General features: G+C 45.6%; 1 protein-coding gene across 12 annotated transcripts in view; it reads left to right on the top strand.

The window, feature by feature from the left end:
* The window catches only part of KTN1 (kinectin 1), a 78423-nt gene that overhangs the window by 11940 nt on the left and 47942 nt on the right, over positions 1 to 18541 (top strand). For 6 of the 12 annotated variants that reach the window (XM_038137818.1, XM_038137819.1, XM_038137825.1 and 3 more), the window contains exons 1-4: positions 10806 to 11328; positions 12939 to 13076; positions 15445 to 15612; positions 17869 to 17999. In XM_038137818.1, the coding sequence (XP_037993746.1) occupies positions 10806 to 11328; positions 12939 to 13076; positions 15445 to 15612; positions 17869 to 17999 (960 nt within the window). Of the gene's footprint in view, positions 1 to 1945; positions 3154 to 5669; positions 7138 to 10770; positions 11329 to 12938; positions 13077 to 15444; positions 15613 to 17868; positions 18000 to 18541 lie in introns of those variants that run through there. The other 6 variants (XM_038137815.1, XM_038137826.1, XM_038137816.1 and 3 more) reach the window with 5 other exon arrangements.

The following is an 18541-nucleotide window of genomic DNA, read 5'->3' as shown; positions in this document are numbered from 1 at the left end:
CAAAGTGCACCTGTTATCACTCAGGCCTTGCTGCTGACCCCAGCCATGCCTCCTTTCCAGGCTCTCATCCCAGCAGAGCTCATACTGAAAAAATGGAAAATACAGAACTCCTCTGTGACACACAACTTCATTTTTTTCTCTTTTTTAAAATTTTCCCCTCCTGGGAGCTGCTGAACCTCCGTGGTGGTTGGTGTGCGCATAGTCCTGCATTCTCCTGTTGGGAATGTTAAAAATACCAGCTACAATTTTCCCTTTCCACATACCAAAATATATTAATGTGCTTCTGCTTTGATTAGTCATTTCCCCTTCTTTTGTTCCTTTCTCAACAGGGTAAAGGACAGCGTGTGCACACTTGAGTGAAATCTTGTCTGGTTAAGAAGTCTGAAGCTAAATAGATTCTCTTAGGTTAATACCTGTCTTTGTTGGCAGAAGAATTCTGTTTTATCCCTTCAATATACATTCAAAAATAAGTCTGGATAAAGTCACTTTTATGGTGTTCAGACTGAGAATATCTTTGTGTGATTTATTTTTGTAGTGGAAAGAAACTCTAATATGAACAAGATTAATATTCTTAGATGAATTTAATATATTCTTGCAGGAGGACTTTTGGTGATACATTGCTATAAGAAATTTTCCAAATCCATTTATTTTGAGGTTTCTCGTCTTCCTCCTGTGCCATCATCTCAGTGCACACATTCCTCCTTCCCTGAGCTCCTGTGAGACCTCATTCAGTGTGGGTGGAAACGTGGTGAAAGCAGCAGTGACCCTGTTGGGCTGTGCATGGCTCAATTTGGGGTAGCTCTGGCAGCCTCTGCACCCTCGGGGTGTGGGGGTACAAAGGTTAATAAATCCAACTTGCAGGGACCTGCTGAAGTTGCTCTGAGTGACCTGCTTGCCCTTGAAGGCTGGATATTTTTTGCTTTTCTGTTGCTGTGGGTGCCTTAGTGAGAAATTGGGGAGAAAAGCTTTAGCACCGGGTGGTCTGGAGAGCTGCAGAACAAGTGGTAGGTTGAAAACTTCCTTATGTGTGTGTGTGGAGGAATTCCAGTGAGTAAGCTAAAAAGTTGCCTGGTGAGTACAGTTAAGGGCAAAGTTGAGTAGAAATCTGGAGAATCGAGCAATAAATTCAGACTGATCTCTTCTCAGTTATGTCCAAACTTTAGAAACACAACCCATAAACAAGATGCCATCCTCTTTAGCAATCTGTCGTGGTTTTCCTGTCGCGGTGGCGCCGAGGGCGGCTGCTCTGCCCTGAATTCAGATGGAGAACAGCTTGTGCCTGCCCAGGGAGGGAAAACTCTGCTGCTGGGGATGCGCAGGAAGGGGATTTTAACTCTCCTGGGATGCACAGGCAGGTAATACCCTCGAGTTTTCTCCTTGACTCTTTGCAGCTCTTGTGTATAAAAAGCTGGGTTGTTTTTTTGAATGAGCATTAGCCTCCCAGTACTCAGATGCCATTCATACTTTCACAGAATCTCCTAAGGCAAAAAAAAAAAAAAGGGAAAAAAAAGCTGGACCAAAGGCCTTTGCTTCTTTTGTTTCTGTCTCCTCTTATTTTTAATTTATTTTTTAAAAATATTAACAAGAATTCATAGTACAGGAATGTATATTTATATAGTTATATTTTCTGTATGCACTGGGAAGGGGAAAATGTTTCATTCCAGCTGTTTTCTCTTTGCAGATTGCTGTGAAGGTATGAGAGGAATTTCAGTACTGAAAAGCTACTGCTCATACCTGCTTTCTGCTGTTATAGAATCATGGAATGATTTGGGTTTGGATGGGACCTTAAAAACCATCTGATTTCCACCCCATGCCATGGGCAGGGACATCTTCCACTGGACCAGGCTGCTCTGAGCCCCATGTGTTTGAACATTTCAGGGATGGGGCAGCCACAGCTGCTCTGGACAACCTGTGCTGGGGCCTCACCACCCTCACAGCCAAAAATCTTCTTCCACACTTGGAGTTGGATGTCAGGAGATGAAAGGGATGTAGCAGCCCTAAATGTCTCAGGAGATGACCTTAAATTTTTTTTTGTTTTACTTGGAATTTGGGGCTCTGCCTCGTTCATGACCAGAGGGTGGTCAAGTGCATCATTCCCATGGGTGCTTCAGACCTTGTTTTAATTGAGTTAAAGTAATACAGCATGCCAGGGGTAGGTGCAGAATGAACACATTTACAGTAATGCAACTTCTTCCTGCGTCAGAGAGGGATTAAACTGTGTAAGAGTGAGCAAACCCAGCTGGGCTCAGACCTGTATTGTACCTGCCCTGGCTTTTTAGGGGCTGGTAGCTGCTCCCTGAGGCTTTCTGTGGGTCCAAGGTGAAGATTATCTTGTGAATGTCTATTTATACACTAGACCACAACAGCTGTCTTAAGGCCTTTGTTGAGGTGCACAGCATTTTAAAGCTGTGTAAATGGTTTTTGTGTGTGGTAAAGCTGAGCTGCTGTGGAGTGTCACAGCAACCTGGATTGTACAAAGCCCTGTGAACTTCCCAGACAGCTAATTAGAATAAAAACCAGGTGTGGCCTGGTCCCTCCCTCCTGTCCAGGTGCTGGGCAGAAGCAGATTTCAGGGTGTGGTTGAGCGTGTTTAATGCTTTTGCCTGTCTGACCCAAGAGTCCTGGCTCGAGTCTGTACCAGGTTTGTGCTTTTGGATGGGCTCATGTTGCAGGAGATCCCTCGATGCTTAAAAACTACACGACAGATGGAACTGCTGCTCAGACAGGGAACCTAAGCTCGGCTTTGGCCAGAAGTCTGCTAGATTTGGCTCTTATTTGTAGTATTATTTTGAGAAAATTCTGTGATCTTTTTTCTTTTTTGTGCCTTCCTATTTTGAGAAGTATCGCTTCCCAGTTCCCCGTGCACGGAAGCGGATGGTGATTGAAGAGTCTGATCTGGTCCCTGCCTGCGTGGAGAGCAGGGAAAGGGGAAATGCTTACCCAAAAGCCTGAGCTGGCTGCTTGGGTGTTTAAATGCCTCTGAAATAGTTCATGGTGGTGTGGGCAGAGCATGTCTGTACATGAATGTGTGAAGGAAGGAGCTGGGGGAGCCTCAGGGACTCCTTGGAAGTAGCGATGGGAAGGTGCAGACTTGCTGAGTAATTCCTGCTGGAAGAAAGAAACCTTTGATTCTTACAGGCACTTTGGAAAAAGGTACTGTAAAGATAATTTGTTATCTTCTAACTCTGGGGATAATAGGGGTGTATGTGTGTGTTAGCTGCTAGTGATTTAAAGGGGAAACTTGCAGTTTCTGGAGTCTGGTGGAGCCAAGGACATTTTTTGCTGGTCCTGACGCACACAGGTTTTTATCCCAAGTAATATCCCCTCACAAATACTGCAAGAAATGTTTTGGTTTCCTAAAAATTTCCTGTGCTGAGCAATATAGATATCATTTAGGTTGGAAGATCAAGTCTAACCATTCCCTCAGCACTGCCAAGGCCACCACTAACCCATTTACCCAAGTGCCACATGCACACAGTTTTTAAATCCCTCCAGGGATGGGGACTCCACCCCTGCACTTGGCAGCCTGTGCCAGTGCCTGACCACCCTTTCAGTGAAGAATTTTTCTCTAATATCCACACTGAGGCCATTTCCTCTTGTCCTGTCCCTTGCCCTGTGGGAGCAGAGCCTGAGCCCCCTGGCTGCCCCCTCCTGTCAGGGAGTTGTGGAGAGTGGGAAGGTCCCCCCTGATCCTCCTTTTCTCTGGGCTGAACCCCCTCAGCTGTCCCTAGTGCTCCAAAACCTTCCCAGCTCTGTTCCCTTTTCTGGACAAGCTCCAGCTCCTCAACATCTTTATTTTCATGAGGAGCCCAAAACTGCCTCTAGGACCAAAGGTGCTGCAGCAGTGCCCAGTACAGGGGACAAACCTTGCCCCCAGTCCTGCTGCCACACTATTGCTGATATCAGAGTATTTGTGCCCGTGCTTTGGTGAGCCCAGTGAGGTGCTGCTGTGCCAGGCTCTGTGCAGGTTGGGATATCAGTGTGAGGAATGCAGAGCCTGGTTTCCCCGCTCTGTGCCAGCAGCAGGTGTGTGTGTGTTTATCCCCGGTTAAACGCGAGCTTGCTCGCCGCACTTTCACTGATGCTAATTCCAGTTCTGGGCTTCATCCTCCAGCCCAGGTGGTTTCAGGGTGTCAGCTGCTGCCTGGTGTATCCCTGCCCTGCCTTATCTTGTAGGAACTTGCCCAAACAGCCAGGCTGTGGTGGAAACCTCTTGTGGGAGGTACCTGGGTGCTGCCTGCTGCCGGCACTGGGACAAGATCAAGGACATGTGCTGGTGGCGAGCTGGTGCAGCCGTATTGCGCTCCCGGCTCCCTCTCGGCACTGCTGCTCCTGCAGTTTGTCAGGTGTTGGCTCTGAAGCTGTATCAAAAAAAAAAAAAAACAAACCTCTGAAAGTAAAGGCTTTTGTTGAAGCAAAGCTACTCTTTCTGGAATTTAATAAAGAGCTTGTCTGTGTTAACTAACATCAAGCGACTGAGAGCAGACAGAGCCCAACAGATGGTACAAACAGCGGCATGTTTGGAATGGAAAATATTTACCTAGAGGGTATTTGGAGCACTGAGCTTGTGCTCTGCAAATGGCTTAATTGTATCAGTGAAATAAAGTGGAGAGCAAGATTTATTGACAAGTTTTGCTCTGCTCTTGCTGTCAGCCCCTTGGAGGGGGTGTCAAGCACTGTTGAGCTTCCCTCGAACAGGTCTCCTTCTTGGGAAGAGTAGTTTTAACACCCGAATGGCTCAGTTGGTGTTTTTGAGTGTCTACTGCAGTAATCATGCTGTCAGGGCAAGAATTGAAATGAAAAATTCGGAGTTTGAAATGCTGTTTATTATGCTTCCCCCCCAGTCTTGGGTTTGGGGGGGATTGGTGTCAGCAGAGCATGGAAATAGAGATATAAAACTATATTCTTTAAAAAGAATACAAATACGTAGGTTAAATTTTACCCTGAGTCATGTGGATGCCACCATATAAGAAGGTTAGAAAGGTATTGGAGAGTACCCAAGGGCCATGGAAGTGTCTAGAGGGGAAGCCATGAGAGGAGTGGCCAAAGTCACCTGGCTTGTTCAGCTGAAGGGGATGAACTGAGGACAGACTTCATCCTGGCCTGCAGCTTCCTCACAGGGGGAAGTGGAGGGGCAGACGCTGAACCCTTCTTCCTGAGCAGCAGCAGGACCTGAGGGAATGGCTGGAGCTGTGCCAGGGGAGGTTTAGGTTGGATATCAAGAAAGGTTCTTCCCCCAGAGGGTGCTGGGCACTGCCCAGGCTCCCCCAGGAATGGGCACGGCCCCAAGGCGCTGCCAGAGCTCCAGGAGTGTTTGGAACACCCTCTTAGGCACAGGGTGGGATTGTTGGGGTGTCTGAGCAGGGCCAGGAGTTGAACTCTGATCCTTGTGTGTCCCTTCCAACTCAGGATATTCTATCACTCTCTCCTGTAATTTTCTGATTTGCCACTGGGATCAAAACTCACAGGTCCATTTGGACCCTCAGCTTTTCTGACAGCTGAGTGCCTCATGCATGACTTTAAATTTAAAAGTGATCTGTGAGAAGACTGTGTGTGATCTTACTGGAAGCTGTGCCTTTTCTTTATGTAGGTGTCAGGTGAGGTTTATGTGCAATACCTTAATTCTCCTGTGAAAGAACTGCTCGGGTGCAGTCAGCTCCTTGCTGGTGTTCTCTGCACTGGTGTTTTTGGGAATGTTGAGCACTCAGGGGCTCCTTCCTTCCCAGTGTGGCTCACCTGCTGAAGGTAGCCAGGTGTTAATGAACTCAAGCAAGTTTGATGGGCTAAAATCCTTGCCTGCTCTGACAGCTCTTCGTGTCACATCACAGCAGCTCTGCTGTCTTTTGTGTCTTGTCTTGGGACATGAAAAACCCATCTTGTTTTTTCAGTAACGTACAGAGCTGCTTAAAAAACCTGAAACTAAACCAACCTAAGCTGTAATTCTGCAGTTTTCCCATATACATATACAGTACCAGCACGATGTTAAATGAACTACCCCGAGGTTTTTCTGGCAGCCCCCCTTCCTAGAGCTTGAGCCCAGCAGTGCTTTAGTCACGCAATACAAACAAGTCACAGAGAGCTGGTTGCTCTTGCTGTATGAATGTGGAATAGGCATGGAGTGGCTGAACTTCTTGTTTAATTTCATACCTTGCCTGTGGCAGATCTGGGTTTAGTTGCCCAAGTAGCTGGGCATCATCTGTGGAAAAGCTCTGGGGGAGGATGAGCTTGGGAGTGAAGCTGTTTTCAAGAGGATCCTCTTTGCAGCTGGCTGATATGGAGCATGTTCCAAACTGCATGCAGAATAGGGAGAACAAAAATAATGTTATCTGTGTGAGGAGGTTATTGAATCCAGATACAGCTCTGAGACTTCTTGCTGTGTTCTTAGTGACTGTTGGATGTGAGTCTGCTTGCCAGCTTGAGAAAATCCCAGGGAAATATCCCAATTAAAGGAGCTGTTGCCTTGGCTAACTCATACGTGGTATCTCTTAAACTGCTTAGTATTTAAAAAAAGGCACCTTGGTACCTGTATTTCCCCTCTTTAATGTTAGTTTTTCAAAGAGGCACAAATCCCTGAAGATTATGTGCATTTTGGGACCCAAGCATTTATAGAAGCTGTGCTTCTCATGTGCTGGGGCTAAGCTATGAGTGACTCATTAGCCAGATGGAGCTATAATTTATTTCTATCTTCTCAAGTAAGTTAATCCCCTGGACCTAAACTGAATGAATATCCTGTGAAATGTGGTATCTGCACAGGGTGAAACTTGAGATTTAAATTCAGAAAGGCAGAGGGTGGGTTAGAAAATCCAGGGCAGCGTGAACTGGCAGGAGAAGTCAGGTGCAGGCAGTAACAGCACACTGGAGTTCAGAAATAGTTATTTTTCTGTGGCACGGGCTCTGTTTAGGGAACAAAAGTGCAATTCTTTTGTTAAAGGCAGGATGGGAACAGTAACTGGGTCTGTGCACGGCCTGGGACAGATGCAGCTTGTTCCCCTTTTTCAGAATGACTGAAGGGATGTTGTGAGGTCTGGAATTTACGGGTGAGACGGGAGCATGTCTGCAAAGGGGGGAGCCTGGCACGGCTGCTGGACTCTGAGAAACGTGAGCAAGAGCAGGTTGAGTATCAAATACAGATGAAAGGTGAGTGTTTAACCAAACACCTTGAAATTTAAGTTAAAGTTGCTGTGCCTCTGTAGGCAGTAGGGAGGGGGAGTGCAGTGTGATTGCTGCTGGGAGTGCCTTGCCTGGGATTGTGGGTTTGGGTGGGTGGGGAGCTGGTGGAGCCACCCTGGAAACTTCAGAGCTGCAAGTGATAAAAGTCCCATTGCAGCACTTCTGGAGGAGAAATGCTTTTTTTTTTTTTTTTTTTTTGGTGAGAGTGTCTCCTAACCAGGATGGTAAAACTAAATGGAGAAGTTAAGCTGGTAGGTGAAGGTGTGTCAATGCAGCATTTGCTTTTTTCTGTTTTAATAGAATGAGTTTCTTCATCCTGTTTCTTTCTGCATGGCATAGATTTCTTCCCCCTATAGATCTCAGTGTAATGCAGAAATACAAATGGAAATGATGGAACTGTTGGTAATTGTAGATTGTCAGAGGACAACTGGAAACTGTGTGTGAGCCAAAACACTGCCAATTTACCCCATGGCAAGGATGCCACTTTATAAAGACATTTTGACAGGGGGTGGTGTGATGGATGTTGTTTTGTCATTCTGCATAGAGCCAGCAGCCGTGGGATCCTCCTGGAATGAGTTTTAAATACCCTTGCTGGGCTGAGATGAGAAATTAGTGTATGGCCATCAGAGCAGAGCTTTTGCTTGCTGTTCCTGTGTGCTTAATCAATTCTAGTTATACCCTGAGACTTTTATTTAGATTTATTTTTTTCTTTTGAACTGTGCTTCTATGTGAAAAACTGGATTTGTGGATGGAATTCAGAGGTCAGAGCTGACTAGAAATTCAGAGGTCTTCCTCTGATCAGTGTTTGGGGTAGAAAGGTCTATGTGGCTCGTGTTTGGCTTTGTTTTGATGAGCAGGAGGGGGACAGGAGCAGGAATGGAGCCTGGGGATGCTCTGGAGCTCATCCCTGCAGTGTCATGCTCCAGATCTGGGAGATGATCCCATTCTTGGGGAAGTGCAGGGAGCAGTAATGGAGCTCTGGAGCTCATCCCTGCAGTGTCATGCTCCGGATCTGGAAGATGATCCTGTTCTTGGGGAAGTGCAGGGAGCAGGAGGGAGACAGGAGCAGGAATGCAGCCTGGGGATGCTCTGGAGCTCATCCCTGCAGTGTCATGCTCCAGATCTGGGAGATGATCCTGTTCTTGGGGAAGTGCAGGGAGGAGGGAGCAGGGCGGGGGACGGAGGCTTGGCAGAGCTTGTCCAGCTCTGAGATCAGAGCTCAGCTAGTCCAGCACACATTCCCCACCCAGACTAGCTGTTGTCATTATGGATTTATGGCTCCTCTGGAAGCAGCTGTAGCTTTTCAGTGTGTCTCTCCTCTCTGGTCTCGGAGCAGCCATCACTTTGTGCAACATGTCCTGCCTCGATGGCCATCGTGCCCGCCTGACCCTCTTGAAGAGCCTTGAAGCTCTTTACCAGCACGTGTCACCCTGAGCCTGTGCTTTGCCCTGAGCATCTGGTGTCAGATGCTGGGAAGTGTGTAGGGTGTGCCTGTCCATGCCATGAGTTCATGGCTGGCTGTGTGCTGGTGTCATGAGCTGGGCTCTGCTGGGCTCCTTGTGCTGGGCTATTGTAGCTGCTGCAGTAATGTATTGTGATGATCAACTTAATTACACTTGTGAAAAATCTGCTTAATTACATATTTACTTTGGGGATTAGCTTTTCCCCGTAAGCATTCAATATTGACTTTGGCTGAGACAAATTTTCAAGATCTGCTTCCTTCAAGAGATGACTAATATTAGATCACTTAGTGCAGGGAGCTGGGTTTATCAAGTAGCTGTAATTAATCATTTTGAAAGCTCCAGCTTAGTTTTGAGCATCTGTGCTTTTTTTCCCCCAAAAGACAAGCTTTTTTTCCCATCCCTCTCAGCCCTTCTAAAACTTTCTGTGCTGGATGTAATTTTAGACCCTGTAATTTTCAGTGAGCTGTGTGCATGCAGAAAATAAATACAAACTGGGAGGAGACTTAATGTTAAGACAACTGATGAATAATTAGTGTATTGAAGTGTTAGTCTTTTATTTGGATAACTTAATAGCCAAATTAGAGTTCCCAAGCCCTGCTTTCTGTGCTGCTCAATGCACTGTACAAATATATTATCACAGGAACTCCTCTCTGTCCAGAAATTATTCTATATAACAACTATTCCCATTTGAACCAGAGCCAGACTCCACACCGAGCTCTCTGCACTGTGGCAGGATGGCACAAGCCAGTTTGTGATAGCAGCTTCCAAACCAGTCAGGAATTGAGGTAAAACAACTTGAACTGAGTAAATAATCTGCCCAGAGGCAAGGAGAGCCTGCCCTCTCCCTGCACCACGCAGCTTCCCCGTGGATTTTATTCCCTGTGCCCTGGGTAGACACATCTGTTTTCATTTTTCAAGCAGCAGTGGAAATATTCTCAGCAACCTGGGTTAAATCCCTTGCCTTTGATTCCCAGGAGGATGGGTGTCCCAAGGGACTGCGGAGTTGAAGAATCGCTTTTTCTTGTGTAGGGGAAAATGGAGTTGTGGCATGTGCTTCCCGTGATGGGTTTAAACTGAGTTGGTGGATTGGGAATTGCATTTGCCTAATTAGTTTGGATTAAGTGTGGATTTTTTTTCAATATTAGGTGGTGGTTGGTTTTGTTTTGGGGTTTATTTTCCTTCTTGGAGCAAGCAGTCTGGAGAAGATTTGGATTCTTCCTGCAAAAATCCAGGTCCATTTATAGCAATCAGTTAAGCAGAGAGAAAATCTGGCTTGTTTTGACCCCAAAGTTAGGTTTTTTTAACCTTGTTCTGACTTTTTTTTAAAAAACTCTGTGGTTCCTGCTTTTTTAGAAAGAAAACAAATGTAATGTTTGGGACAAAAATATTGTTTTCAGCAAATTTTCCTGGAATCATCTGGTCTGTATAAGTGCCCCGGCATTTTTACACCATCACATGTTCAAAATAAGTAACAGATCTTCCTGTTTCCCCATAAATGTATGGAATTTTCCTGAGTGTAAAGCTGGGTTTTAGACTTCAAAAAGCAGTTTTGAAAATACCTGATTCTTTATGGCTGACTAAAATTCAGGGCTCTCTCCTGTCTTCTCCTCATTCCACTTCTGAAGCTGTCATAAATCTGGGAACAAAAGGAAGGTGAAATTTAACTCCCGCTTGCCAGGATAAGAATCTTAATTCGTTATATTTGATTTATGAAAGAAATAAAAGAAAAAAGTGGAGTTCTGCATACACTTACTGTCTCTATTTCACAGCCTCTGGAAGTGCTGTCTCATGTATTTCTGAAATCAAAAGCTTTAACTTTATGAAAGTCACGTGGCAAGGAAGAGTGAGGAGGATGAAGAAAACAAGGGAAGGGGATTATTCTCTCCCCAGATCAGCAGTCTGGCAAACTGCACTTCTTCCTGTCCAGGCCAACAACTTCGAAGCAAATGGCAAATGATTCCAGAAGCTGTTCCGTGGCTGATGTAGTTTGGTAGTTTTGTTAAAGCTACTTTGAGGCTGCTCTATAACAAGGAGAAATCTTCTTTTGTTATTCTAATTGGTGGAGGAAATAACGCTGAGGGAAAACCTGTTCAAAACCTAATTTTTCTTCTTTTTTTTTTTTTCCTTTCTCCTATAGGTTTTTTTAAGAAATCATAGCTAAGAAAAAGCACAATGGAGTTTTACGAGTCTACCTACTTCATCATCCTCATTCCTTCTGTGGTTATTACAGTCATCTTCCTCTTCTTCTGGCTTTTCATGAAAGAGACTTTATACGATGAGGTCCTCGCCAAACAGAAACGGGACCTGAAGTTCCCACCCAGCAAGGCCGACAAAAAGAAAACCGAGAAGAAGAAGAACAAGAAGAAAGAGGCTCAGAACGGGAACATCCACGAGTCTGACTCAGAGAGCGCCCCTCGGGACTTTAAGCTGTCTGATGCCCTGAGCACGGATGAGGAGCCTGTCCCTGCTGTCCCCTCGGGTGGCACCGAGGCCCCCGCCGGCCTCAGGGAGCGGAAGAAGAAGGAGAAGAAGCACAAGGCCAACCAAGATGATCACGTAACTAAGGACTCGGAAGGATCCAAGTCTTCAGGCAAGAAAGTAGATCCAGTCCCTGTTACAAAACAGCCCACTCCACCATCTGAACCAACAGCAGCTAAGAAGAAGCCTGGGCAGAAGAAGCAGAAAAATGGAATGGGTATCTGATGTTGCATATGCTTCTTGCACAGAACGCCAAAACCGTGTTCTGCTTTTTGCAAGGCCACAGAGTGTCTCTCACAACTGTTCTGCCTGATCTCTATGGGGCAAAGCTCCCTTCTAACCTTCTCCTTTTTTATGAGCTATTGCTTTTTTCCCCCCTGTTTTTCATCTGGCAGCAGTGCTCTGGTTTTCCTCCTCCCTTCCTTGCTTTCTTCTACTAAAGATGAAGTGAAACAGAGTAGCTCGTTCCTCTGCTTTGCTCTGTGGTTTGGCTGCTTTGCTCTCAATCAAAATTTTGATTACCTGAGAGAAGTCAGTAGATATTTTTACTGTGTGCATTCTGAGCCAGGCTGTGAAAAAGCAGAGTCCTGAGAGTGGTTGCTCTGGTAAGGGAGGGCATCTCAAGAAACCTCATAGCAGTCAGCAAAATAAATCACTGTAAGTGCAGGCTTAATGCACAGAGAGGTGTTTGGTGGCTGATTCATGGGTTGGTGCTTGATTCATTGCTGCCCACCTGCTACACCTCTTTAACTGAATGGAACTGATGCTAAAACTGGTCTGGCTGTTGTGACTGAAATATCCAACCTGGAACAGACCAAAAAACTCATCAGAATCACTTCTGACTGTCTTGACCATAGCCTCGGCAGGATATGTCTCCATGTGGTTGTCTTGACTAGGAATAGAAGTGAAAAAAGAATAAAAATACCCAGTTCTACAAATAAATGAAACCAAAGATATTTGCAGATCCCCTTGTGAGATGCAGGCACAGCAGGTCTGCACAGGGAGTGAGGAAAAAGAATGACATTGCTGCTTGATGTGGTAGATTTTTTCTTTTTCTGAAAAGAAAACCCCAAAAAAACTGGAGAAAAAAAGACCCACCCACTACCAACAGAGAAAGTATCCAATCTTGTTTGTGGGTGTTCTCTGCAAATCTCTGTGGCACAGTTAAAACGTGGTCTGCAAGCACAGTTCTGAGGGCAGCCACAACGAGCTCTCCTTGATTACAGGAGCTGACACCAGAGCCCTGTGCTGTGCGTGTCAGCTCTGACAAGAATCTTAATATAGCACAGGCTGTCCAAAATGATAACAAAATTTCTCACTAGAAACTGCTTTTAAAAAGAACAGCTCCCTAATGGGAAACACTTATTTTCTGCTTCTCACAGTCCCAGTAGCTATTGGGGGTGTGTGTTTAAAGTGCCCAAGTGGGTTCATGGAGGGGAAGAGTACACTTCTAAATAAGAAAATAATATGGGTAATATGTACTGTCTGCTCTGTCACAGTGAAATCTGGATTGGAGTTGTTAAACTGTTCCTTGCATTGCTGTGTGTTCTGCTTGCACATGAGATTCCTGTCTTAAAAATCACTGGGTGCTGTGGCTCTTGTCTCTGCTAAACCCTCCTGTTGCTTTGGGGTCTCACCTGATCTGGGAATTGTGTGTGTGTGTGAGTCTGTGTGTGTATGTATATGGGGATAAATTTGTGTTCTGATTTAAAAGATGTGAGTTTGTTTTCCTGGGATTGGAGAATTTGGTTGTTACAGATCTGCTGATTGAAAGGTAATGCTGAGAATATGCAGAAGAGCATATATGGTCTTAATTGTCTGTTGCAGATGATCAAGATAGTAAGACTGATTCTGTTGTATCTCCTGCCAAAAAGCAAGAGCCAGTGCTGCTCCACCAGGAGATAAAGCAAGAAAATGTGTCAGGGAAGAAGAAGGTCTCTGCAAAGAAGCAGAAAGTTGATAATGGTAAGAATGCAGTCTGTGACATTGCTCAGATAAACCTGACTGTTAAACCTTTTTGCCATCCATGCTTTAGTTCCTCTTCCTTTGGAAAGGGAACTCATAGAATAGTAACTCTTGATTTGAAAAAGCAGGAATTCCAGGTAGGAAAGATTGCTGAGCTTGAGATCCTGTTAAATTTTATGAACATCTGGTACCACTGAGCACGAGGTAATGGATGTTGTGAACCTTTCTGAGCTCCCTTGGATCCCAACATCCCCACCTGAATGAGGAGTAATGAGCAGCCTTTGAGTATAAGCTGAGCAGGCTGTAAGCTGCTCTGAGCAAGGCATGTCTGGAACTGCTGCAGTCATTGCCCCAAACAGGATTGCAGTTTTTTCAGCCAGTTGCTTTGACCACATTCCTCTCTTATTGTCCTTTTGTTGGCTGGCTCTTGCTCCAACAGAAACTGTTCATCTTTGCTGTCAAGGCCTTCACTGTTGTCATCCCTTGTTCACTGCCAAGATGCTGCTTCTTGTGTCCTCTTGGCTCACTGTGCCTCTGTGTCTGTGTGTTTTTCTCTTTTTTTTTTTTTAATTTTTTACAATGACTGCTGTTGTGTCTGGCTTTTGGACCCAGGGTGACCATGAAGTTCTGTGAGGTCACCTTGTTAGCTTCTCAAGACTCTTCTCTGCTGGGGCAGCTGTGAAGTTGGGAGCTGATGGGCTGCTCCTGGAGCACTGTTGCCCACTGTTCCCTTTATACTTTGGTCAGGTTATGAGGGTGCAGATCTGTCGTGGGCCCTGTTCACTCAGGATGGAGTTCCAAGCTCTGTAGGGTTCCTGTCTAACTGAAAAACTCCTAAATGATTCCTGGAAAAAACTACTGATAGGGAACTCAGGATGTGATCACCTTTTATGGATGTTCTTGTGCTTTTACTGATGGAAATGGGTGCACTGCACTTTTTTAGGGACCACAGACTTGTCTGTACACGGCAGTAAATGTCAGTACCAGCTCAGCAGTAGCAAAGCTGAGCTGTCAGTGCTACAGGGCAATAGCTCACGCTCTGCATTTTGCATTATTTGAATGCAAACTGTTTTCTTTTCAAGCCACCTCTCCAAAATGACAGAGTAAAAATGAGCTGTGGTGGACACCAGGATTAGCCAAGACATGACTGTGGGGATTTCATACTGCAAAATGTCTCATTGATATTAAAGAGGTGTTGAAAGGAAGGGAAGTTCATATGGAGGAAGGGAAAATATGAGGAGAGCAGCTGGTGGTTGTTTCTCCTAGAGGAGAGCTCTCCTCTCTTCTGAGCTTGCAGTGTACCTGCAGATGTTTGCTGGCAGCTTAAGTGGACAGACACCCAGGTGACACAAAAAGGTCCATCTGGCCTATTCTCCTCCTTTTACAGTAGCCAGAATTTAGGAGTGTTTCATAACTGGCTTTCTGGCAGCCAGGAGTGCATACTTGTTCTGCCTTGATTCCCAAAACTCTGCATCCCACCCAGTTCCTTCTCTCTGTGCTGCTGCCTGGCATCTGTTGCCCATCAGCCCTGCAGTCTGGGCTGGCTGGGGCAGTGATTTGTCTGCTGGCCCATGCACAGCCTGTGGCATCCTGCAGGCAGTGTGGAGCAGGAGCTGGGCAAGCAGCAGGCTGTGCCTCTTGCCCCACGTCTGTCACTCCTGCTCTCCCCTCGCCTGCTTTTGTCTCTGCTGAGGAGCTCTTTGGACAGAGGCTGCTCCTCACCACGGTGATCCAGTGGTGTGGGAGTGGAGGGCTGGGGTCAGGCAGTGCCTCTGAGCACCTCTGTGCATGTTAATGATGCCCAAAGCCTGCTCTGACAGGTGAGAGATCTTCATTAAGTGCAGTGGAGTCTGCATGCAAAACAAGCTTGAGTGCTGCCCCTGCTGCATGTTCTGCCTAAGTGGCTGAGTTCACAGGTGATGTAATCCATGAAAATGCTGGCAGGGAAGTACCAGCTTTTAGCAGAATAGGGACAAAAGGCTTTATTCATATTTTAGGGATGCTGAATGATTTCCTCCACAGCCACAAGTAAAATCGTTGATGCCACGTGCAACTTTCTTACTAAAGTGAAATGAAAGTCAAATGTAAAGGTTCTTCTCTTCTTGTTAAAATGCTAAAAGACAGCTTTGGAAGTAGAAATTTAATTGAAGCTATTAAATTACTATGCATTAGAGACCTTTATTTAATGGACTTAACCTGAAGAGCTTTAATGAGTTAAACTGTGAAGGATAATAGAAATGGAGAGTATAATTAACTATTGAGGTTAGAGATGCTTTACTTTAACTCTCAATGTTGTGGCACCTTTTCTAAAATTGTTGGTGTCAATTATTACAAAGCTTTAACCCATCCTGTGGACTTATGATTACAGTTTTGGTGGATGAACCTCTTATTCAAGCAACTACTTATATTCCTTTGATGGATAATTCTGACTCAGGCACTTTGGAAAAACGTGAGCCGGTTGAAGTTGTAAAACACAATGTGAATGAGGGCATCCAGAAGAGCAGTGGCAAGAAACTGAAGAATGAAACAGATAAAGGTAAGAAACTGATTTTTCAGTCTGTTTCTGGCATAGCCTGCTTGCAAAATTCACCAGGGAAGAGGTGTGGGGAGGAGGATCCTCTCTGATGTAATGTGAAGAAGGGATTTGAGGAAAACGTTTTTGCAGGATGCTCTTCTTGTGTGTGCTTGTTTCTGCCTTGTCTTTGGCACTGTGGAAAGGGCTCTGTGCCATCTGAATCCTTTCAGCTCTGACTGGGCTTTTGTGTCCCCAGTGAGCAAAGGGGTGATCACAGACCACACAGATGCAGCGAGGGAGTTCACAGTGGAGAGTTCAGACACTGCTCACAGGGATAGACTCCAAACCCAGGGTGTTCAGCACAGGCTCTTGGGGTCTGCTGGAGGCTGGAAGGACAGTCTGCATGCTCTGGGGATGTTCATGGAGCCATCTGAGGCTGACCCAGTGCAATACAGAGTGACCTGAAGCAGATTGTCAGTGGAGAGAGTCTGGCAATTTCCAGGGAGACTCCAAATTTTCCATTCAGTGCAGCTGGAATTGCTTGGGACAGGAGAACTTCCTTCATACTCTCCCACAAATGCCTGGAGTGATTAACGAGCATTGTGTTCTACCCTGAAGCTTTAAATAGGCCTCTGACCATCTCAAAGCCTGATGAGGTGAGACCTCAAGTTTGTGAGCAGCCAGAGAGAAGCCAGGCAGCTGAGCAGTGACACCCAGCTCAGGTTTGGGCAGAAGGCTGATTCTCCAGTATTGTCTGGTCACTCATTTCACTCTTTGGAACCTCTCTTTTTAGTCTTGTCTTCTAAAATACCCCCTCAGGAGCTTCCTGGCAGCTCTTTAATTGGATTCCCACATTCCTGAGGCTCCTGTTGTGCTGCTGGCTCAGTGGCTGCACGTTACTGTCCTGCAGCATCAGAGCCCCTCACGTGCTCCTGTCCCTTCTCGTTTCCTCAGCACGCTGTGACCTTCTCCATGAACTCCTAATTCTCCTGTGTCAGCTGGGATTTGCCCTCCCAATATAGAAATCTTGCCCTGCTCTAATTGTAAGCTCCTTGGATGCAAGGGCAAGGTCTCTGTGCCTGCAGGGAGCACAGGGCTGGGGCTGCTCCTGGCCCAGCTGGGATCAGTTCCTGGGCTCTGGGCTCAGGATCTTGGCATATTCCTGTAGCAGCATCACTGGTGATGTCAGTGCAGCACTGATGTGAGCTGAAGTGAAGACTTAGTTGGGTTTAGGACTAGGACAGAGTGTGCTAGAATTCCTCAGCACTCCCTCCCCATGCTCTGTCATTCTGTGATTTTATGTTTGGTAATTTCTTTTAGGGCGTAGAGTCACTGCTGCTTTTTTGTTCTTCATTTATTTCTCAGACAGATCTTTGGGTTTGGTGTGTTAACTTGATTTCAGGGATATGTTTAGCACCTGTGGTGAGAAACCCAGACCTGTCTCCATGATCTGTGGGACAATTTCTGACCAAGCATCACTTCTAAACTTGTGCTTTTTTAAATTCTTCCCACCCCTTCACACACTTTTGGGCGCTGGTGAATATTTGGCAGGGATGTGGGGTGCCTTGGTCTTGTGCTCCCATTTCCTGGAGTCAGAGGGCCACCTAATGACCTGTCAGTGAGCAGCCTGTTGTGAGCAGTGGTTTTGTTAGAGAAAACATTTTTGTTTCAGTTGAATTGTCTTTCCTTGTGTTTGTCTCTTTAAACACTTGGTCAGCCATTGAGAGGGATCTTACTGATTTATCTTCCTACTGATGAACTCTTCTTGCAGCACTTCTCTCAATCTAAATTTGGAAGTTAATATTTTTGTCTTCCGTATATTGTAATCAAAAATGTGCCAGTTTTTTAATTAATTAACTTTTCATGTGCATATTGCTTGTGCAGCCAGGCTGTCCTCCAAATCGAGAGCTCAGTTTAAATTACTGTTATGATACACTGGAAAGGACTCTTGAATTTTTCCACATTTAGGCTATTTTTCTCCTCCAAAATCTGTGTTATGCTTTGTCTTCTTGCTAGCAACACTATAAACGTTACCAACTGTGCAAACAGAGTGGTGGGATTTTCTCTTTTCCCAAAACTATCAGCTGGCAGATTGTTATCGGGTCTAAATTGGAGAGATGTTGTTTTTGCTGAATGTTCATGACCTCTTGCTTCTTGGCATTTCAGACTGGAATTAAAGATAATGCATAATGATACCCCATCACATGCTGTTTCAAGGCAAAATAAATAATTCTGTATGGAGTCCAAAGTAAATAAATCCTCCCTTCTGTGTTGCAGAGAATGCTGAAGTAAAATTCAAGGATTTTGTAACATCCATGAAGAATATGATCTTCTCTGAAGACGAGGCCCGTTGTGTAGTGGAGGTGTTAAAGGAAAAATCTGGTGCAATTCATGATTTCTTGCAAAAGGTGAATGACTGTGGAGTGTGGGGGGAAGACAAAACTGATTAAACAAGCAGGAATTGGAAGGGGTGCTGTCAGAGAGCTCTGTCAGTGTGGTCTGGGCAGTCTGCCTTTGGGACACTCTCTCCAGCTGCTCTGTGCTTGCCTGGCATGCAGCAGTGAGCTGTCACATTTCTTTGTGCTTCCATCTGCCATGCCAGGGGTGGCTCTGGCCACTTGGGAGGAGCAGGCATGGCCGTGGAGAGCGAGGAATAAAGCAGGAATGCTGCTGCTGACGCGTGTGTGTTGGCACGGGGAGGGATGGCTGGTGACTTTTGGGAGTGATCTTTCCCAGATGTGTAAATAGGATAAGCTATGGGAGGAATTCGGACCAAGCTGCTGCGGCTGTGCACTTGATCAGCTAATTCTGTGTTTTGCAAGTCTATACAATGCAGTTTGACTTCTTTGGATATTTTTCATAGGATTGTAGGCAGTGCAGCTTTGGGAGGGACCTCAAGGGGTTTGGAGTGGTCCAGCCTCCTACTTGAAGCAGGACCAGCTCTGGGGTC

This window comes from Motacilla alba, chromosome 5, assembly GCF_015832195.1.
Source record: "Motacilla alba alba isolate MOTALB_02 chromosome 5, Motacilla_alba_V1.0_pri, whole genome shotgun sequence".
Lineage (NCBI taxonomy): Eukaryota > Metazoa > Chordata > Aves > Passeriformes > Motacillidae > Motacilla > Motacilla alba.
This window is presented reverse-complemented; position numbering and strand designations above follow the sequence as displayed.